Raw genomic sequence first — 22,945 nt, 5'->3', positions numbered from 1 at the left:
CCTTGCGAAACCCAGCTTGCACGTCCGGAAGCTCCCGATCCACATACTGTGCAGCCTACCTTGTAGGATTTTTAACATCACCTTGCTAGCATGCGAAATAAGCGCGATCGTGCGGTAGTTGGAACAATCTTTGGCACTGCCTTTCTTTGGAATGGGGATGTAAACTGACCTCTTGCAATCCTGTGGCCACTGCAGGGTTGTCCAAATCTTTTGACATAATGTATGCAGTGTGTTAACAGCGTCGTGGTTGAGGTTTTGAAGCAACTCAGCTGGAATACCATCAATTCCGCTAGCTTTGTTCTTAGCAAGGCTGGCTAAGGCCCATTCAACTTCACTCTTCAGGATGCCCGGCTCGAGATCAGTAATCACAACCGTCCTATGTTGGGTTTGCACATCCGGGTCCTTCTTGTACAGTTCTTCTGTGTATTCCTGCCACCTCTTCTTTATCTCTGAGGCTTCAGTGAGGTCCTTGCCTCGTTTGTCCTTTATCACGCCCAGCTTAGCACAGAAGCTTCCTTTGATATCTTTGATTGTCTTATACAGAGCTCTTGTGTTCCTCAATTGGCTGTTGTCCTCAACTGCTTGACACTGTATGTTCAAGAAGGCATTCTTATCTCTCCTTGCTATTTTCTGAAAATCCGCATTGAGAACCTTGTACCTTTCTCTTTCCCCCATACCTTTTGCCATCCTCCTTTCCTCAGGTATTTGCAAAGCCTCTTCAGATAACCAGCTTGCTTTCTTGCATTTCTTTTGCTTTGGAACTACCTTAGTAGCAACTTCTTGTATTATATCACGCACATCAGTCCTCATCTCTTCAAGCTCTCGGTCTTCTAGATATAATTCTTGAAATCGATTCCTCACTTCCACAGCATATTCTGATGGAATTTGATCCAGATCATACATGAAAAGCCTTCTAGTTTTCTGCGTTTTTCTCAATCGAAGCTTAAATTTGGCAACAAGAAGCTGATGATCGGTGCCACAATCGGCCCCAGGCCTTGTTTTTACTGCTTGTATAGCGCTTCTTCATCTCTGCCGGCAAATAATATAATCAATCTGATTCCTGTACAGACCGTCCGGTGAAATCCATGTGTACAGGCGCCTCTTGTGCTGTTGAAAATGAGTATTCGCTATGGTCAGGTTGTTTTCTTGACAGAACTCTACTAGCCTCTGCCCAGCTTCATTTGGCTCACCAAGACCGAACTTGCCTGTAATTCCGGATATTTCTTCACTCCCGACCTTAGCATTCCAGTCTCCTATGAGAAAAACGACGTCTGATGATGGGGTGCGGTCTAAAAGGCATTGTAGGTCCGCATAAAATCTCTCAACGTCAGCTTCTTCAGCAGCAGTGGTCGGTGCATAGACTTGGATAACTGTTATGTTGAAAGGGTGACCTTGGATCCGAAGTGAAATCATTCGGTCGTTTTTGGGGTTGTACCCTAGCACTGCTTTGCCCATTCTTCTGTTTACTATGAGAGCGACCCCATTCCTTCTCTTGGATTCGTGCCCACAATAAAAGACATAATGGTCGCCGGAGTTAAATTCTCCCATTCCGGTCCACTTGAGCTCGCTGATACCGAAGATATCAATGTTCAATCTGTCCATTTCTCGCTTGACGATATCCAGTTTACCTTGCGTCATAGATCTTACATTCCATGTTGCTATGTGATATATCTCCTTGCAACATCGGACTTTCCAGTCGCTTCCCGACGCATCCACAACTGAGCGTCCTTTTGGCTTTAGCCCAGCCGCTTCATTCGTCCTGGAGCTACTAGGAATCGCCCTTTGTTCATCCCCAGTAACATGTGGGACGCCTTCCAACCTGGGGGGCTCATTTTCCGGCGCCATATCGATAATGGTATTGTGACTGGCCATAGGGTTTTCTTGGCAGGAAATACTGGAGTGGGTTGCCATTACCTTCTCCAGTGAATCACATTTTGTCAGAACTCTCTGCCGTGACCTGTCTATCTTGGGTGGCCCTACACAGCAGAGCTCACGACTTCATCGAGTTTCGCAAGCCCCTCCGCCACGACAAGGCAGTGATCCATGAAGGGGTATATCCGGATACATAGGCATACCTGCCAACTCTTCCGAATTTTCCGTAAAATGTACGAATTTTGACCAGTCTTACGATTTTCTGAATCTTGCGGGAAGTTTTACGGAAAATGTTTTATTTTCAAGGAAGAAAAAAGTGCGGACATCTATTAACATCATGGCCTCCGAGATAACACCACACGCGCGGAAGGGTAATCTCGGAGGCCATGTTAACACTATTATGGTACCTTTGGTGGCCACGAGAGGGCAACACATATTTGTGATATCATCATCAGCAGCTGCAAATATGGTGGCTAGAAGGGGGAGGTGACGCCAACGGCGGACGGAAGCCGCTCCTCCATTTCAAGCCGAGTGTAGGTGGCGCTGTTGGCCGTAGTGCGATGCATGGTACGCGCCGCTCGCCTTACGCCACGGTACTTGAACATACGTATGCCCGCCGTGCGTGCAACGCGTCGGCCTTTCAGTGATGTTGCAGGTAATGGTTTAGCTCATTAAACTCTAGTCGAACCTGCTTACGGCTGACAGAATTCAATTTTAAGCCATGGTGGTGCAGTGGTTAGGGTGTTCGACTGTTGTGCCCAAGGATGAGGGATCGCATCCCGGCCGCGGCGACCGCTTTTCACTGGAGGCGAAAAGCAAGGCGCTCGTGTGCTGTACGATGTTAGTACAACTTAAAGAACTCCAGGTGGTCGAAATTCCGGAGTCCTCCACTACGGTGTCTCTCATAGCCCGAGTAATTTTGGAACATGAAACCAAACAAACAAAACAATTAAAATCGATCGGTTGGTACTCCAATACTTCTGGTGCGTAGAATACGGGCGTATCTATCCTTTCAGTTCCAGGAATTGGAGGGTCTTGAATGAGTCCCGTCGGATCGAGATAGTGCATGTCGAAAGTAGAAGACAGACCAAGATAATGAGTATTCAAGGTATACTGCGCACACACAAAACAAGGACAAGAAAGGTACACAACAAGCGCAGGTGTTGCGCTTGTTGTGTACCTTTCTCCTCGTTTTGTGTGCGCGCAGTGTACCTTGAAGATATGTCTGACCGACTCGCCCAACAACGCACTCTTTCAAGAGAATGAGGATGGAAGGATGTTTCGGCTCCGTGCGGTCGCATTTTTTCCCCACAACTTTGTTTGCCCCAGGGCATAAAATAATACGTAAGAAAATTAAAAGGGGTAATAAATGAAAGAAAAAAGGTTGGCTTTTCTTTGGTCGATGTTTTCCACATCCTTCAGTTTCAAGGATATGAAGCATCAGCATTACTCCTAAAAAATGTGATTGGGGATCCAAAGAAGCAAAACAAAGCATAGCAAAAATTTATTGCATATCGTAGTAATAGCAATGTACTGCACATAATAACATTCAGGGTAATTCAAAATAACAAATACATTTACACATGCTTCTGTGTAATTAGAAAGAAAAAAAACATTAAACATTGATTACCAACACTTCATGCATCGCTTGGCACCAAGAAATGGGGAGGCAAGGATATCCCTTCCCGCTAAATAAAAAAAAAATATTACATTCGACCTTGAATAAATATGCAACTTACAGCACCCTCTTAAGTTTCAGCGCTTTCATTCTTCCCTGCTTAGCGTTGCGCTTACAGTTCTGGGCCTTAACATAGAAGTGCGCTGGAGTTCATCTGTTCGACGAAGTTAGGCCCTCACATTAACATGTCAGCAGAGCAACACATCTGGCCATAAACGAGATGTCACGCTGGCAGCCGCGAACAAACAGGAACGCTGCCGCACCGTCCATACACCGCGCGCGAACCTGCACACGCGCGCGATCGCGTGACTGCATCGCCAAGCTGACCGCAGCACCACCGCGGCCTTCGCGGCAGCGCATGAACCAGAGGATCGCGCTTTCTCGGCGGATACGCCGGCGCTGGCGCCACCTCCCCCTTCTAGCCACCATAGCTGCAAATGTTGTAGTGACTTCTATCGTCTACTCGGGGGAACACGAATCCATATTCAAAACTCGATACCGCCTCCACCAGGCTAGTGGCATTTCCTTTGTTCACGTGTTTGGACAACTTTGGTGTTGGCCTCTGTTCTTGCGTGATCTGCGGCCGCGTCCGACTCAGTCTGACTGAAGTTTAAGTAGTAGCGGTTTCGCAGTGCAATGGCGGGCTCAAAGCCGCGACAGTACTTCCAAATATTTTTGAAGTCGTACGCGGCAAAATTTCCGTGCTTCGTGCCGTCTAAGAAAGGAGACAAGTTCGGATTTTGCACCATGTGTGCCTGTGATAACATTTCACATGGTGGCAAGTGCGACATAAAGATCCACATCGCTTCAAAAAAGCACCAAGGATACGTGCGAGCCGCGGACAGCCAGCCGAGCCTGACAAGTTTTGTTCGCAGTGACAGTGACCTCGGTGTGATTCCCAGATTCCGCAGAATCACAATGTTTATGCTGGGCATACTCTCCATTCCCCACAGTAACGCTGAATATGAGAGTGATATTCAGCCCTGTCAACAAAACTCGGAGTTTCGCTCATCTGTTTCCTAGAAAACTCTAGAAAGTCTGCTGATGGTGAAGGGACACCAGAGTGGCACCTGCTTTGAGCAAACCTACACAGATAAGTTTTTGAAGCAGGCGAAGTCAGCAACTGCAAAAGCGTTGCAAAAATAAATTGTGACACAATGGAGTTTCGCTCATTACTCTACGGGACACTATTTTGCTTGTCGGTGAGTGAGCAAGGGTGTCGCTAAAGAGAAATTCTTGGAAAGTAAAAAAAAAACAACAGTCCCCCTCCCCCCCCTTTCCCCCTTCTGGTCGCGGAGGTTTTACGAATCTTGAAATCTTCAGGTTGGCAGGTATGACATAGGTGAAAAATGTATAGGGGTAGTATTAGTCATAGCATAGGCGAAACGAAACAGTGAGGGTGAGTCTCTCTTAACCATGCGTCAGAAAGAAGGTGACAATCAGCGTCGGTTCAACCAGTTTCAATCAGCGACCAAACAAAGATAAGAGGTCGAAATTTTTGTGCATTTGTTGCAGTCGCGCAAACTGCGAAGGCATGCCGCCAGACAGCGCGAAACAGGGATGGTCAGATGGCAGCATAGGAAATTTTTAATACTCCTTGTAAGGTGTAAAAGATAGCAGCACCTACCAGTAAGCGCGTCTCGGGAGGGCACAGTATTTCCAACGTGCACTCGGCACAGTATGCGTACAGCAAAAACACTCAAAGTGTTAAAGATGCTATACAATACCTATTCTGATGATTGCCCTCATGCAGGAATTTTGTTTTTGTCTCAGATGGTGGCAGTGTTGCAGCGCTTGGGCCCCCACTACCAACAGTGCAAGGAGGTTCTGCTGCAACTGTGTGAGAAAGTGGAGGACTGCAAATGGGCACAGCGGCAACTGTAAGTTTTTTTAAATTTTACTTAGAGGTGGGACTTGACTAGACTACCAAAGAATATTGGAATGTTTGTACCTTCGAGCTCTTGCCGTTAAATTATAAACGCTTCATTTTATTGGGACTTGAGATAGGTAGACATTCAAAGCACCATAAGAGCCAAGACAGGCTGTGGGCAAAACAATTGGCCAATCGCCGCCGTCTGATGCTTGGTTTTAAGGGGAGATGCTACTCGAAGACACTTTTTTTTTATATTTGACTTAGAGCTATGAAACTCTGGTTAATAATTCAGTTTATTATGCTGATTTCAAATTTGCAATTAGTTTTTTGTAAGTTGCATAGTTTTTGTTCTGTTCAGTGACAGTGTGTAAAATATACTCTTTTGCCCCCTCCCCTTCTCCTTTGTCATACTAAACTTGAAAACACACATCATTGATGGCTCATTTTAATCCATATAAACTGTTGAGTGCCAAAAACTAATAATAAAGTACATATAAAGTATGCTAATGACGTGAAAAATTTGAACCTGGCAAGTCTACATTTTCAAGACACCACCATGTGGTGTTTGATCTTTTTTTCTAAATATCCAAACAGTATTTATTCCTAAAGAGATAACTGCACTCGTCATACCTCAGAGAAAATGTGTGCAAAATTTCATTCAGATATAAGCATCAGAAGTACCAAAAACAAGAAGGGCAAACTCAGAAAATTGTTCAAAACTGCATTTTGAGAAAAGCGCACTTGAAGTTAAATTTGCATGTTTATTTAAAAAAGAGGGCTTCAATTCTTATCAAACTTCGGCAAAAAAGAAGAAAATTGTTCATAAAGCAGCCACTGCCGCTAGAAACTTTCTGCAGCATATGTCGCTCCCTCACGATCCCTGCGAGCGGACTTCGACGTGTGCTTTTTTTCTTCAGTGTGCGGCGATTTGCGTTCACTTCCGCAGTCAGCTTCAAGGATATTTGTTTTCGCATTATTTCTCTGTATTTGCCAAGCTATGATGCACCGGCTTGTGGAGTTCAGTAATTGAGGGAAATCGCACTAGCTGCTCGTATGCAATTCCTATAAAACAGGCCGCCACAGCAGCTTTGACGTTGACCGCGAAGGTTTCATCCGAGCTCTCACTGTCAATCTCTGCTCGCATCCTTGCTCGCGTCCGCGCACGCCGCAACTCGCCGCAATCAGTATGTTGTGGAAAGGACACTTTGCGGGCAGGCAGAGTTCTCACAGAGTAGTTCAAGGAACGAAGCGAGTCTACGCTTTGCGGCCATTTCCCGGACAGGGGAAGTCCTGAATGCAAGCAAATCGCACCGCTCACAAGAACGTTCAGCGCTGTCAAGTCAGTAACGACAGATGACGCCTCATCGCAGGCTATTTCCTCACTTTAGAAATGCCAAATTTTTTTTCCGAGCCACTCTTACAATCTAACGCTGCTTCAAATTCCCCGGACGCATCTGAAACGCTGGAGGGATCGGCGTCTGTTCCACTAGGCCTAACTGTCACGGGTCGAGTTGTCACTGGACAAGCCTTCGCTTTCGATTTTCGCCAACGTCCTCAATATTTGTGAACAGAACGGTATTTCACTCCTCGATAACTGCGCTGGTTCGATTGTGCTTCATCCATGACGAAGATAAAGTTGTCGAACGATTGTCACTCTAAAACGCACCTCGACTTAGCATGGAGCTGTAGACGCCGGGCAACTGTGGTGATTGGGAGCATGTGGCTTGGCTAATCTCAGGCGATCCACAGCGGTGAGGAACCGCGCCATACCGGTCGCGGGACGCTCGAAAATAGCGTAGTTTCGGTCAATCAACAGCCACCGTGTGCTCTTTAAACACAATTTCAGCCTATTTCTCGATTAAATTCAGCTTTGATTTTTATTTTCATGAAAGTAGAGACTAAACTTGACAAAACAAGTAAAAACAAAAGATCAGTCATTTTCGAAAAAACCCGCGTTTTTCGACCCGCATCTCCCCTTAAGGGGAGACGCGGGTCTTAAAACGGTCGAAAATGTTCAAAAAGTGGATTTTGGGAAAAACTCATTTTCGGAAGGTTTATCCTTTCGAGCATCTACAGTAAAATTATTAACGCTGAATTCGGTCGGGAAATGCGATAAAATCGGCTTTCAAAACACCACGGCAGCGACGAAATGGCCCCGAAAAGAGAGACTTTGTTCGAACTTCCCGCGCGCGCCGCCGGCGTTGCAGCCGGCCGATCGCCGCCATCTTGGGCTTGTTTTGAAGCTGGTTTCTTTGTGCGCAATTTGAGCTATCTCAAAATGGCGTCGCTCAAGCCGAGCGGCGGTTCGGGCCGGTTTCCCGAAGGCCGTTTTCGGGTCGCTGATTGGCTCGCACGCGGCGCGCTTCGCGCCCGCGCCGTTCTGCGCCTCCCATTGGCTGGTGTGACCGTCTACGTCATTTTTTTTCTTTCTCTTGCGTTCGCCGCTGTGGCTGTCGCTTCGTGCGCGTCTGTTTTTGCGCTCGTGTTTCTCTACATGCCGTGTTTCCGCCTTGTGCCGGGAGTTTCTCTTTGCGATCGAGATGCCGGGAGACAGTTGATTGAAACCGAGCACGCAACGAGCTTTTGGAAGCCGGAAGAAACGTCCGTGGAACAAAAAACGGCAGGCAGCGGCCACCAGTGCGTCGCCGGGGCCTGCAGTGCCGGACTCGTTGGATCCGCCGGGTACACCAAGCACGCTGCCCGGTGACGACACCGCGGGACCAAGTTGCAGCACGAATCGTATCTCGGATCGTGGTACACTTCGTGTTGATGCTGTGTACTATTCGTCGACCGAGCAGGCGCAGCGTGTTGAGCGATCGGCGCAAGCAAAGTCCGTTCTGTCGGAAAAGTCGGCAACCCAGCGCAAGTTTGACCTTCTTGGCGTCAGTGCGGATTACCAGACAGCTGATGCCGGTACCCAGTTCGTGATTGTGGACTTGAAGGTTTTGAACAATTTTTTCGCGCAAGCGAAGTGCGGTACCTGCGGCGCAGGAAGTCTGCGTTTGAGCAAGGCAACAGATAAGGAGTACGGCGTTGCTGTAAAGCTTCTGCTTGTCTGCGAAAACTGCGATTTCGAACAGAAGCAGTTCTCTTCCCCAAGAATAAGCGAAGCAGTTCTCTTCCCCAACTGTTTGCCTGGTGGAGCTCTCGTCTCGGCTCCGGTCCTCACTTTCACCTCAAAAAAAGTCAACCCCTAACTTCTCGAAAGTAACCTCTATAATTTCATCACACTTACACATTCGACATTTTTTTTTTAAATGTTTCCTTGGATGGAATAAGACACTTTGTTTTGTTTTGTAGGGAAACTGATAGGGAACATCTGAGTAACATCCGTTGTCGAAGATTCTTCCCAATATTTTCTGCACTCAGTGTCAAAACTTCAAATGAGTTTTTCTCAGCTTCATGTTTTTTGGTGACATGACTAGCCTTACGGAACTTTTCATTGGGTTTTTGTGGTGCAATTTTAATAAATCTTATACCGTTGAATTCAGAAAGGTTCGAACTGTGGAGCTATGCTATTTTTATATTGCTAAGTTGAACATATCAAATTTATTGAACAATAATGTCAGCTAATTATATTTTCGAATTGTGGGGCATCTACATAATTGAATATTTTTATACTGTGATGTACATCAATGATAATATAAATAGCATAGCTCCACATGGCAGGTCTTTGGCTACAACTACATTTTAATCGGAACGAAAAAATATTGAGGGAAACTGTCCTAACGACCCGTAAGAAATTACCAAATTAGGCTTTGGTTATTTCCTAATAACATTAGAACTAATTGAGATAGAGTAAAACTAATTACATTTTTGAAAACAGGAGGAAGAAATACATATACACACCCAATTTCGTTATTATATCTCTAAAAATAAAAATTTTCATTTTAAGACCAGTGTCTCCCCTTAAAGCTTGTTCCTTTGTGTGCGTTTTGTGGCATGTCAAAATGGTATTACTTAAATGGAACGACCACCCACGCGGTTTTGTGAAAGCAGTTGCAAGCTCCAGATTCGCTGGAGCGTGCGCTTGGGATGCAAGCCCTCTGCCTTGCACTTCCTGTTGGCTGGCATTTGTGCTTTTTTTTTTCTTCTTTGAGTGCTTTCAGCAGCGGCTGCTTTGAACATTTATCTTCAGCTCTTCCATCAGTCATCCTTATGGTTGGCACTGGTGTTTAGACAGATAAGTGTGTAGAGGGTGTAAAAGCAGGAATATCCAAGAAACTCTCTACCGAAGAATGAGGGCAGTGGCACGTGGCTAGTGTTGCATGTTGTATCCGAAGTGGCATGGCCTCACCTACTTGCAGCATGTTGAATTTTCATAAAATCATCGGCAAGTGTTTCCAGAGGCATCCTATGCGGCATGTATGTGTTGTATGGTTCAGTTGATAAAGATCAGCCCACCCACGCTGCCACATAGATATATGCTTTGTCGTGCTGCTTCAGACAGATGATCCTCAACTGCAGCGATGGACGGTTTCATTTTTCGTTTTTTTTTTGTAGAGTGTGCGAGAAATTGAAGTGCAAGCTCAGGCTTTCACTCCCCCTGCATCTGCTGTGTAGTAAGTTTTCATTCTAGGGCAGCAACCAGTTTATTACGTCATTCTGAAATTTGTGCCACTGTGCAGGGTGTCTAGCAACTGGGAGAACCGAGAATTGTCAGGGAAATTTTATGCACCGGGAAAAATCGGTGAAATATCAGGAAAGCCATCAAAAATTTTGCCAAGTCAAGGAAAGTCGCACGATATATTCTGCAGGGCATTGCCATTTTAAGCTGGCGCAGAGCAACTATGTTAATCATGCAGATTTTTTTTCTTATGTGCTGTCTCACCAGCACGCGCCGCCCGCACCGCAAGGCAAAGTGCAGTGTATTACTGACGCTAGCACATGGCTGAGCTGCCACAATGGAAGAACAGATATGCACGGGAGGTGGGTATAGTGGGCGTGAGTATAGTCGAATCCGGGTATATCGAACTCAAAGGGGATTGCGAAATAGTTCGATATATCGATAATTCGATATACAGAAATCGGCTTGTGGCGGCACTTACGATGCGAAAAAACAATACCTTATTTGTCGCGTAAGTAGTTATCGCGATACCGTATTTGTCACAGCGTGTTTATCTTTTGATAGCTCCTGTGATGGGCGGGGAGCGAACTTTGCAGAGTGCCCATGATGGCTTGATTGCACAAGTCGGGTTCGATTTATCACGCTGCACTTGGGGCGGGCATAGTCCACTGCCACAGAATCATTGGAAAGCGTGATAGCTAAATGCTGTTCGAAGCGAAAATTGCTAAAAGCCAGTGTCATAATCACAGCAGACCACGCGCTTTCGTTGATTCATACATGCAAGGATAAACGACTCGCGAAAAAAAAAAAAGGAAAAAAAAAAAAAACAAACTGCCGTTTCTTTAGTCCCCAGCTGCCATATCTTACGTTATGCAGCTGATCACTCGCAAAAAAAAAAGACCCGCCGCTTAACGTTCGCAGACGCCATAGCCACATCAGTCACCGCGCGCAGAGGGTTCACAACACATGCTGAATATACTTTACATGGGATTTTCAAAGGGATATTCCGTGAATTCGATATATCCGGTTTCTATATATAGTCAAGGACCGGTTTTTCGGACCCTCTAGCGAATGCAGAAACGTCCGAAAATTCAGGCAGTCCGAAAAAATTAATGCATGAAAAAGATGTACCATTTTATAAATATTTCTTGGATCAAAACAGTCAAGGACGAGGTATTAGGCTTCCGAAACACCAAAGCATGAAAGAGTCGTTAAAAAACCTCTGCAGCCGACAGCCTGTTGATTATGCATGCGATAATATTCGCCTCGATCTGAGCAAGATTCATGTCAGCGCTGTACACTGATGAAAGCGTCAGCACTGCTCGCGTCAACTCGGCGCTTGTAGGCGGCGCAGACTGCTCCTCATTCTCAACATCGGAGTCTTCCGAATCCTCCACAACCTGACGGACTAGCTGCTCATCGGTCAGTTCTGAACAGAAGTCGAGCTCGTTGTCAGCGTCGACAAACTGTTCAAAAGTACCGTATACACACGTGTAATGGCCGCACCCCGAACTTCAGAAAGAAAATTGGGAAAAAATTTCCAGATTAAAAGCCGCACCATGAGTTTCAGGAAGTTGGGCAGTGCCGTCAACTGTGCGGTGCAAGAAATGCGGAACGTTTCGTGGTTACTGCCACCAGGTGGGGTCCAAATATCAAGTGAAAGCCAAAATGAAGCGCGAGGTTAGAAGTAGAATTGCCATTAAGAATTAAGAACAAAATATTTGAGGGAACCTCCGTTACAAAGGGGCCGCTCCTAGCCGCAGCGATGCCCGCCCGTTACAAAGGGTGAGGGCAGCAAATCCAATCCAATCCAAGTCTGTTCGCTCCTCCGTTTTACAGCCATTTCCTCGATCGCCCGAAGCATATCGCGTGCAATCTCGCAGTCGGAACTCATCGCTGCCTTGATTTGTTCTGCGTTCGTGAGCTGAAGATTTTCTTTTTCCTCGATGGGAAAATACGTTAGTTATACCGCTCAATTTAAGCTGAAAGGGATTCACTACGCGAAAGAAGGAAAAAGAGCGGCTGGAAGAAAGTTCGGCGTTAATGAAAAATGTGTACGGCGATGGTGCTCCCAAGAAGATGACCTCGGAAAAACAAATGTTCAGAGGCACGCTTTCCGAGGGAAGCAGAGCATGTTTCGGGAGGTTGAAGACTCACTTCTCTAGTACGTGACGGAGACGCGCCGCAACGGTTTTGCTGTTTCGACTGAGATGTTGCGCATGAAAGCGCTAGACATTGCATGCAGCAAGGGGATTACGGCTACAGTGTTTAAAGCCAGCAATGGGTGGATTTCGTGCTTCATGAAGCAAAAAAACCTGTCCATTCGCCGTCGCACGACGATGTGTCAACGTCTACCCAAAGAGTATGGTGAAAAGCTTCTGCAGTTCCATAAGTTATCAACAAGCGCAGAGAACATGAGCACCTTTTCTCAGATTGGTGACGCCGATCAAACCCCGGTTTGGTTTGACACACCCCAGAATGTGACAGTCGAGGCGAAGGGGAAGAAGAAAGTGCGTGTGCTTACATCGGGGAGCAAAAGGCAGCGATGCACGGTCATGCTTTGCATCACAGCGGATGGATGAAAACTACCGCCTTACGTAGTTTTTAAGCGGAAACGTCTACCTGCGGAGAAATTCCCTGATGGCATTTTTGTTCGTGCGCAGGGCAAAGGATGGATGACGGATGAGCTGGTTGGAGTGTTTGGGAGAAGCGACCAGGGGCGAATCTTGCGACGCGTTTTCTACTTGTCCTAGACAGCTTCAGGGGGCACCTGACAGAGAGCGTGCGGCAACAGCTCCGCGCATCTAACACTGACTTGGCCGTGCCGTTGCTTCAGCCGCTGGACGTCTCCGTAAACCGCCCTTTTAAGTGTGGATTTCGCAGTGTGTACAGTGAGTGGATGGCAACGGCCCTCCACCAGAAGACTCCAACCGGCCGACTGAAACGGGCATCGCTTGTGGCCGTTTGCCACTGGATACTCGAAGCGTGGGCCACGGTTTCGTTCGAGACTGTGGAAAAAAGCTTCAAGGTGACAGGGATATCAAACAGGCTGGGCGGTACGGAGGATGAACTCATCTGGGACAAGGACGAGTCTGAAGTCCCGACAAGTTTAGCGGAAGAAGTTTTTTTACAATAATAAAGGCAGGTACCACCGCAAATAATTTTTTTCGCTGTCTTTTTTCTCATGTAATCGCCGCACCCCCTAATTTTCACCCCAGTCTCGGGGGAAAAAAAAAGTGCGGCCATTACACGCGTGTATATGGTAATTTCCGCCATAATGGAAATCCTATCAGAGTGGAGGTCGTCACATTCAGGCAAGTCTGCTGCCTCTGTGATGAGTGCGAAGCCCGTGTGGCGAAACCCACGTCAGCCTGCGATCGTCTGCTTATTACTTGTTTAATAATGATGGCTTTTTCTTCTCCATCATTAACCGACTGTATGGCTTTCTGCGCCTCGATGCCATCGGCCAGGACGACGAGGATGGATTGGGAGCCATGGGGAAACACCATGTTGTCTGCGATGAGTCTGCACAACGAAAAGGCGAAACGGTTCGCGGCGTCCATGGCGCTCCGGAAACTACGGAAGAGGCGCTGGTGAACATAGCCAGAGTGGCCAGACCAAATCGGTGTGTGATGGCTAGGTACGGCTAGTTGTTCAAAGCTGTGACATGGTACGCAGACTGGGAGATAGCCAAAATGGCGGCTTTGTATGATGCAGTTGCAATTTCAGACCTTCCGTCGCGTCAAAAAGTCCGAAAAATTGGATGGTGGGGGGTTCGAGCGTTCGAAATTTCAGATGCCCTTATACATTGATTCTATGGGGTGGGGCTCGTGGCGGTGCTGCGAAGACTTCCGAAATATTGGGCATGTCCGAAAATTTGGGCTTCAGAAAATTCGGTCGTTGACTGTATCCGGGTTCGACTGCAGTACATGACAAAAAGCAGGAATAACCGCACCGGCAGCGGCCAGTGCAAAAGCGACAAGCGCGTGCGCTGCCATATCGGATTGGATTGGCTCTGCTGCCTGCGGGGTGTGCAGCTCGCGTGCTCCGAGGCTGGTATCTGTGCGGTTTTAATTTCAGTAACCTTTTGATGTTCTTTACGGCCGTTGACACTAATGACAGCCTTTTCACTATTTTAAATTGCAGAACATGTATAATAAATAGCTTTTCGGTGAATTTTTCGTCTGTGCTCATTATCAGCAGCTACGCTTTTGAGCCTCTTCACTCGTCAGGGAATTTGAACTGAAATAACTAGGGAGAACCTGGAAAAGTCGGGGATTTTGAAAATAGTGGTTTATTAGAAACTCTGTGTATTGGCTTTTACTTGGGCCACTTTATGGTGATGTTGCAATGTTGAGTAATTCTTTACCTTGCAGGGCAGCGAAGCAGGGATGTAAGGACTGGTTCTGGGGGCAGTATATTGCTATGTGGCAAGCTCTTGCCAGTATTTTGGGACACATGATAGGTAAAAACAGGCTGAATATTTCTGTTCAGCACACAAAAGCACATTAGGTGTGCTGTCAACCATGTACAATAAAAATGTTTCCATAAATTCATGGTTTATTCACAGTGAAGGTGGCAAGTACAAGTTCAAAAATGTTTCCTGCATTTTGAATGGCATACACTATCGTGGCAATGGGTAGAATGCAATATCTAAGACCAGCACGTCCCCACTTGATGTAATACAGGAGGGCATGGTGGATTGTATTTTTATGGTTATTTTATGAAGCTAAGACCTGCTGCTATTGGAAATAAGGGCATGATGTATTGTTCTTACCCTCCCAGGTTTTGTGAACTGGTTGAGCAGATGGTCATTGGAGATTGCTTGAGCGAGGAAGACCTGATTGGGACTGTGCTGCCAAAGCTTTTGTACCTGCGCCATGACACAGTGCCGAATGTGCGCATGGCTCTTGCACGCTGTTTGGTCAATGCCATTTGGCCAAAGGGTGAGTTTGCAGTAAAATTGTCCTTTGTCTGTAAGGGGTGACATGCTATTTGTCTGTAATGGTATTTGTCTGTAAGGGGTGACATTGCCCAAGGCAGTTTCTTACCCTTACCTAGAGGGAAAGCTGTCCTGCCATCTATGGGAGTTTACATGGAGCTTCCTGATGACTAGTTTAGCAATCATCGGCGCCCAAAGCATCGCTGGGCGGAGAGCTGCCATGTGCAGAACTACAACCTTTGACCAAAAGCAATGCAAAAATAAATGTTGTGCTACAATGAAATGTCTAGACACTCAATATTGTGACTATAAATTGCAAAAAGCGAACGAAACAGCATATAAGCGTGTAAAAGTTCTCCAAAATAAGCGACTGCTCTCTCCTACTGGCTAAGTATTGAGCAGCACAGAAACAAACATTTCGACCCTAATAGGCATGCTTAAAAAGGAAAAAAAAAAGTTTTGAAAAATATATAGCTGTAATCACATCGGGAAGTTTTTTTAGTGGCATTTGGGAAAAGAAACAATGGCATCGTCTGCTTTTTAGCTTTCACTACTATAGCTTTTGCACTCTACATTCCCACCTCGAGATGATGATGATGATGAGGGTAACATCTTGGTATCGCCACTCTGTGTTCCTGAAATAATGACTGTCCCGCACAAAGTAGCACACGGGCCCATGATTAGCACGTCTGTGGTGGCTGAAGCACAGCGCCCCCAGTTTTACCTCTAGGTAAGGGTAAGAAACTTTATGGGCTCAAGGTAAGAGTCCTAAGTCTTGTACAAGTTGCAGAGCTCATTAGAATAGGCGGGAGCATCACTGTTGAGTAGAGGCGCGCATGAGCAGTTCGGTGGCTCTGTATACATGCATAAGTAATGCCTCAAGGAATATATGCCTTTAAACAAACATGATCTGGCATTCAGAAAAAGCAGTTTTGCTTGGGCTGGTGAAGGAATATTTGCGATGGCGAAAAGGCGTGGATTTTCAAGGGCTTAGTTATGGCTCCCAATTGGTTTCCAACCTCATACATTTAGGGGGGACACTTGTCTCGTACTCCATTTTAAAGCTAATCCTGATGAAATTGCACTACTTTGTTCACTTCTTTATGCCAATTTCAGATATGTAATATTTCCTCACCTTAATCAGTGAGGTCCTCGTATAGGTTATATTAGTCACTAATTAGTACTTCAGTGAAAAAAAAATTGCTCGGTAGTAATTCATTTTTAATGCTTAAATGAAAAAAGAGTGCAATGATAACAGCAGTTTTTCTCATTTTATCTTTATTAGCAATTTTGCAGCACTTCGAATATCATCAATCCAGTTGGGACTATTATGCTTGAATGAACTTTCAAACATAAAAAATTTTTGAAGGCTAATTGAATTATTTTCCCACCATTGCACTCAATTCCTTCAGCAAAAAAAGTATTCTCTATTCTAGATGCAGAGGCATTGATGAACTAAAACAGCCAGGTGACCAAAATTTGCATTTTGAGAAAAGGAGAAAAAATAAACTAGTTATAATTTTTTCAAAATTTCCTGATGGTATAGATATATACATATCCTGTGGGCTAATAAGCACCAGGCATGTCTGAATGCCGCTTTTTCAGAGTGTGATACACGTTTTCAGCTGAGGCACGCTTGCGTACAGGTTCTGCTGTTTGATGCCTGTCCTTTTCAGTCATCTTTCTGATTTTATGGAGGTGTAGGTTCATACTGAGCTCACTGGTAAAGCCTCGTTAATACATTTCTTAAAAAACGCCGGAAATAAAACCAGGGTGTCTAGCAAACGGGAAAACTGAGAGAACAGAATTGTCAGGGAAATTTTTTGCACCGGGAAAAATCAGTGAAATGCCAGGGAAACCAAAAATTTTGACAAGTCAGGGAAAAGAAAGCTCGCAATATATTCTTCAGCGCATTTTCATTTTAAGCTGGTGAAGAGCAAATATGCTATTCATGCAGATTTTTTTCTGTGCTGTCTTGCCAGTGCGCGCCGCAAGGCGAAGAGTAGTACGCGACAAAAAGCAGGAATAACCGCAGTAGCAGTGCAGAAGATTTTCAGTAAGCTTTTGATGGTTTTAATGGCCATAACACAATGACAGCCTTTTCAATATTGTAAATTGCAGAATATGATTAGTAAATAGCTTTTCGTTGTGAATTTTTTGTCCTCAGCAGCTACACTTTTGAGCCTCTTCACTTGCCAGGGAATTTGAACTGTAGTAATTCGGAAAACCAGGAAAAGTCGGGGATCTTGAAGATAGCTGTTTGCTAGGCACCCTAAAAATGTATTATCCAAGAAAATGTATGTTACGGACTGCCTAATATGAAAAAAAAAAAAAATTAACTGCTGAATGAGGTACAAAGGCATTTAGAATTGAAACTCGCTGCATAAAACACGGCTCCTTTTTAAACTCGGAACCATATTTGCGTTGTCCTAAGGGAAGAGATTTAACAACAGATCTGGTTTGTAGAAGGAATGACGAGCCGAGCCGGATTGCTTTGTTTCAGAGTGCTTCTCCCCTTACACCAGTGGCATGTAGAGAAGCAGTTATGATAGCTTACAATTGCTGCGCTTTTGCTCATGCTTTGCGCAGACTTGGCCCCGTATACAAGCGAACCACCCCTCGCATGTAATGATCAGTAGTACTTGTGTGCGGGCTAGTTGATTAGATGAGAGTGCATCATCTTGCTGTAATCTCTTGTGTGTGTTTGTTGTGTCGGCAACTATACAGTGCCAGAGGTATTCAGTCACTCTCATAATGTACCCACCTTCACCTTTGCCACTGAAAATTAAAAAAAAAAAATATTCTTTTGCGTCCCTTTATTTCGCGCCACCACATTTCACCACGCATTTCTTGGCATTGCGCCAAGATGCTGCGCAGCATTAACGTCACGATGTAGTTGCCTTTTCACGATGTAGTTGCCTTTTCACGCTAGCTTTATGGGGGAAAAGAAAACGAAAAGAGAGGGAAGGCAACTTGACAAGCGCTCGTCAGTTGTGCAGGCCTCATTTTCACTATTGTGTCGTGTTAGGGGTGGGCGCCATTCACTGCCACACAATCATTGGAATGCGTGATAATGCAAAACTTCTTTTGTAGCGAACAGTGCTAAAAGCCAGTGTCAGGATTTCGATTGACTGCGAGCTTTCGTTGATAACTTATAGGTGGAAGGATGGGCGACTGAAGTTTTTTTCCCACGTAATTGGGGGGGGGGGGGCTTAGTTTTTTATTCTGAAACCCGTAGCGCCCGTCCGACGTCGTAGCCTTTCATGCACGTTTACTGGGACCTCGTCAACAGAAATACCTATCTGTATTTTCGAATTAACGAGGATCGAATTTGTAAGCTTCGGAGGCTGCGTGGAAAAGAGCAGGTGACTCGTTAATTCATTGCAAATTAACGAGTTTTCATTGTAGTTGGAGTTATTAAATGATTCATCCGTACGCCTCTAAAACCGCAAAGAGAAGCCACTGCATTTGTCTTCATGAAGGCATGTTTCCTGAGAATAATGAAGCATGGCGCTCCTTTAGTGTTATCTTCCATGTAAGGGAGTGCGAGGTCTCGTTATCACCGGTATCATGTTTTTGGCATAATATATTGTGTACTTCACACATGTAACCAAACTGGCGCCTCTCCCCATGGTGAAATACAAACTACCAGCCTCCCTGTGCATGCGCAGTTCTTGGCATCGGCGCAGCCGGAGCTGATCTCGGGAGTCATGTGCATTTCATATTCGTGCCAGGCGTATGCGACAGATGGCGGTAGCTGTCAACACATATCAAAATTTCGCAGGCTGCTGCGTCGCATAAGGACGCTTTCAGCCAGTAGCATACGAATTTTCAACCACTCCCAGAGGGTGCCACATTTTGTGAAAAATGGGATTGTCGTGGAAGTGAAATTTAGTGTGAGGCATGGTTTCTCGTCGATATATACTTTCAAGAAATCGCGTCCTAGAACTTGAAGCAGACATCGCGTAGCGAAATCCACAACATGGATGGCTCAATTGTAGTAGCGTGCCCTTGGCAGACAATTAGACCTGGTCCTTTTTTATTGTTTGTAGTTTTTCGCAGTGGTTTTTGATGGTAGGGAGCGGTAGAATGGCGGTTACAAGCAATGAAAATTGCTGCTTTTTTCATTCTGCTCGCATGACTATCTAAACTTATTATTATGCTGAAAGTACTGAATTTTGGAACAAGAGCATTGCTGAACTGTAAGGTTAATAGCCACAGATTAAAAATGCCATTATGAGAAAATATATTTTTGGTAATTTTTTGGCCCAATAGACCAGTGTCCCCCCCATTAAAGTCACTTGCCTCAAAAGTGTCGTTTTTTTTTTTTTCATGCAGCCTTTTTCTGGGACTCTGGAAATTTATACAGAGACGAACTAAAGGCAACCCTGGCTAGCCTTCAGGAGGATGCTGATAGAGATGTGCGCTTCTGTGCCCAGCTGTACCCAAAGGTGAATTGCTTCTTGGTTGCTTGTGGAACAATAGCTAAGTGAGGTGTGGTTTTAGGCATTTTAACATGGCAATGTTGGTCTTGTTCACCAGAACATCTGGTGTCAATATTGTGAATTGTTACAGCTCTGTATTGACGACAGCGAACAAACTTGCTTCGCTTAGGTTTGCATGCATACTTTATCAGACATTTATTTTGAATCCTTCCTGCCGAGCATCGATACTTGAGGTGTGTGAACATTTTGACTTTTCCCTGCACTTTTTTTTTTTTCCTTTTCAGGACTCTGAGGACTGATAGACAAGAAGTGGTGTAGAAATTTTCATCCCTCCTTTCTGGAAAGCCACCATTAGACCTTTGCAGTGAAGACAATGGAGCTGTGATAACTACTTTTGGAGGGAGAGCCCTTGTTCTTAGTGTTCCTTTTTTTTTTTTGCATGTGTAAAAAAGAAGCGGGGGCGGGGTCAAGGATTCAGTGCCAATTTCGACATTTCTGAACAAGTGGTAAGATGCGAAGAATGCTTGTTTGTCTTTCATTGCACCAGCTTTCCAGTGGAATATCTGGGAAAGTCTTTGCTGTGCAATTCTGTACAGTTACTTTTAACCTTTTAGATCTGTGCGAGTTTTGCCTGCTGTAAGAGTCTGTAGGCGTGTTGCAGTCAAGTGCAGTTATGCTGGGAGCCAACTAGTCCTTGCGGATACAGAGCACGTTTTGGTTCCTGGGGCTGCTTTGGCTGCAGAGTCAGTGACATCCGTTCATTGAGCACGTTTAATGGCAATATTTGTAACGGGCGTTGCCACTTGCATACTTTTGTGCAGAGGTATGCTGTTGACTGCCTTCGTCGAGCTTGTGCAGAGTTGGGCTATTGATTGCTCTGTCAAGCTTGCCCAGGGGTGTGCTGTTGACTGCCTCTGTCAAACAGTGAATTGTTGCCAAGAAATAAGCCTACTGGGGATAAGTGCTCTCTCCAACTTTTCTACAAACTGTTGCGGCGCATTGTCTGTGATATATATTATATATTAAGAAAAGGGATGGGGGGTTGTTCACAGGATGCTCTGGACTTTTGTAATAAAAGTTTACATTGCAGACCATGTGATAACTGGAACAGTTGGAATATATCTATTTTTGTATAAAATGTTTGCCTTCTTAGTTTACCACAAATAAAAATGTTTCCAGAAAGACTGCTGGCTAAGCATTGCAACAGCTTAGCTTTGCAATATTTCTGGAATGGTGTCTCTCAAGCTTTCATGTGTTCTGCAGTTTTACTTTATAAGTGCATGAATGTGAATGAATATTGGCTAAGAGTGCACGAATATTCGAACTTTCAAATACGAATTGAATATGTTATCCAATAGGTATTTTTCGCCACAATGCTTAACCATGTGTACTTTGCGGTGAAGCATCTTCAAAACTCGACGGGGCTATTTTGTGAAGAAGGGTCGCTGCTACCATATTGTACTGAGCAAACGGCTAGCAGACTCCATCCAATGGGCAATGTGCATGTGGTAATCAGATAAAATGGTTCAACGTTTTCTGGGTTATTTGATAGTATTGAGCTTCAAACATTTCTAGTTTCTTGAAGGCTGAATTAGCAAGTTTACTGTATATATCAGTGGTGTGAAAGCTCCACCCTGTTTCATGCAGGTCCATCCTGTACAATAAACGGGCATTTAAAATCCTGCGTAAAGTTCATACTGGATTTTTCATAAAAGGTTTGTGCATTTCTGGTTGCGAATACCATGTAAATTCTGAATCAAGACAGTGTTTGGGGACTGCCTACCCATGAACACATAGTTGACGTTTGGTGTGCAATGTCTGGTTTTCTCCCAATTTTTTGAGCGTGGGTTTTCTCGTATATTCGCTGGTTACTGCCGCCTTCTAGTCTATACTCCATTTCATACATCATGTGCAACACTGCCAAAGCTAGAGCTCTCGTTTCCGCTCCTCGCATCCACGGTGAAAAATAGTGCATGCTTTTGACAAGGGGAAATAATATCTTACATTTGTCATCGACTTCATAAAGAACCATTTTTAGGGAGAAAGGATCGGATTTGATAAATTTGTTTTGTTTATCATTATTCACAGGAAGGGAAAGGCACAGTATCTGCCACTTGCTCTGTGGACACCTGAACCGCGCCGTAAGGGAAGGAAGGTGGGTGTAAAAGTAGAGAGGAGCCGCAGTGGAGGGCTACGGAGTAATTTCAACCACGTGGGTATCTTGACGTGGGCTGACATCGCACAATACACTGACGCCAAGTTTCGCCTCCATCGAAACGCGGCCGCCGTGGTCGGGATCGAACACGAATTCCGGCACAGTAGGCGGGGGTATTACCACTGCACCATTGCTCGTGTCGCGTTTTAGCTGCCCCGCAACCCTGCCAGCTGTGCCCTCCGCGCTGCACATGTCTGAGAAAATGGCGTCCAACGCAGCGACCTCGACTGCCTTTTGGGAGCGGGTTTCTTCAAGATCATTACTGCAAATATGTCCAGGCACGCGAAGAGAGTTATTGCTAATGTGCATGCCAGTTTCCGCAGAAACCACTTGCCACAAAACTGACTCGTAGTAATACGCCTTTTTTTTTCTTGCGTATTACTTGCGTGGCTTTTGCTGCGTTGCACCTGATGTATGAAACGAAGTATAGAGTTGTAGCCAGTAATGAGCACTGCTCACAGCGCGATTGCTGCTGACAGAAAGGTCCATTAGCGGTGTAGATCTGAACCATGTGCACGGCGACATTGGCCTCACTAGCGCGTGCTTGAGTGGGGCTATGGCTAATGGCAGTTTTGGATGACCTTTCGCTGCTCAGTCTGGCTGCAAATTTGAAAATTTTGTGTTCCCTTTTAAGGCAGCTTTCAGAAAATCGTGCTGGCGGCGTAAAAAAAACTTGCGGCTTGGTCAGGTGGTAGTTGGCAGGCGACGGGTAGGCACGTTGGATTGTGCGGTGTACCGGGCACTGGAGGCACTCTGGCAGCACTATTAGGATAGGCAGGCTAGATGGGAATGTTAACCCTGTGGGAGGCATGGATCCTGGCACATGCTACCCTTAGGTCACATGGGCATGTTTGTGCAGCTTGTTGAAAAAAAGAAAGGGGGGGGGGGGGGGTATACTGTCCTGCTGCTTCCTAATGGTGGAGAGACTTTTATTTGGCTACAAATTAGGCACTTGTAAGGAAACAAATGTTGCGAATTATGGTCAGTAGCACACACAAGAAGGTTGTATAAAACTGATTTTTATGTGAAAAGTTCTGCAATGGCCTCCTTGGGTATGTGAGATTTGTTAAATCCGTTTACGAAATTTGAACCACCTGTGAAACTTCTGTCTGCTTTTCTCTTGTTTTTCAATCGAAAGGTTTCATTCCAAGGTGTCTCGCATTCTTGTGGAAGCAAAAAGGGCAAATTCTCTGAAATGTCGGCATTGACATAAAATGGCTTTGAGAGGTGTGAAATGGTGTACAGTGGTATATTACCAAGCCTAGAAAATCGGCCTTTCTTTTTCGGCCTTCTATTTGCAGTAGAATAAGCAAGCTGAACAGTAATGTGGGAATCATTTGCTTAACTCTAACT

The 22,945-nt window shown here is 45.3% G+C and overlaps 1 protein-coding gene across 3 annotated transcripts in view; it reads left to right on the top strand.

Moving 5' to 3' along the window:
* The window catches only part of LOC146204042 (serine/threonine-protein phosphatase 4 regulatory subunit 1-like), an 88,435-nt gene extending 67,814 nt beyond the window's left edge, over positions 1-20,621 (top strand). For all 3 annotated transcript variants that reach the window (XM_084589063.1, XM_084589064.1, XM_084589065.1), the window contains 4 exons: positions 5,324-5,430; positions 14,776-14,936; positions 19,271-19,383; positions 19,662-20,621. In XM_084589063.1, coding sequence (XP_084445189.1) covers positions 5,324-5,430; positions 14,776-14,936; positions 19,271-19,383; positions 19,662-19,676 — 396 coding nt within the window. In that variant the 3' untranslated portion in view covers positions 19,677-20,621. The remainder of the gene's footprint in view (positions 1-5,323; positions 5,431-14,775; positions 14,937-19,270; positions 19,384-19,661) is intronic.
* The last annotated feature ends 2,324 nt before the right edge of the window (positions 20,622-22,945 follow it).

The sequence above is a fragment of the Amblyomma maculatum genome, chromosome 1 (genome assembly GCF_055883805.1).
Source record: "Amblyomma maculatum isolate TAMU_Amacu chromosome 1, ASM5588380v1, whole genome shotgun sequence".
Lineage (NCBI taxonomy): Eukaryota > Metazoa > Arthropoda > Arachnida > Ixodida > Ixodidae > Amblyomma > Amblyomma maculatum.
Note: the sequence above shows the minus strand (reverse complement) of the source record. Positions and strands in the feature narration are given on the sequence as shown.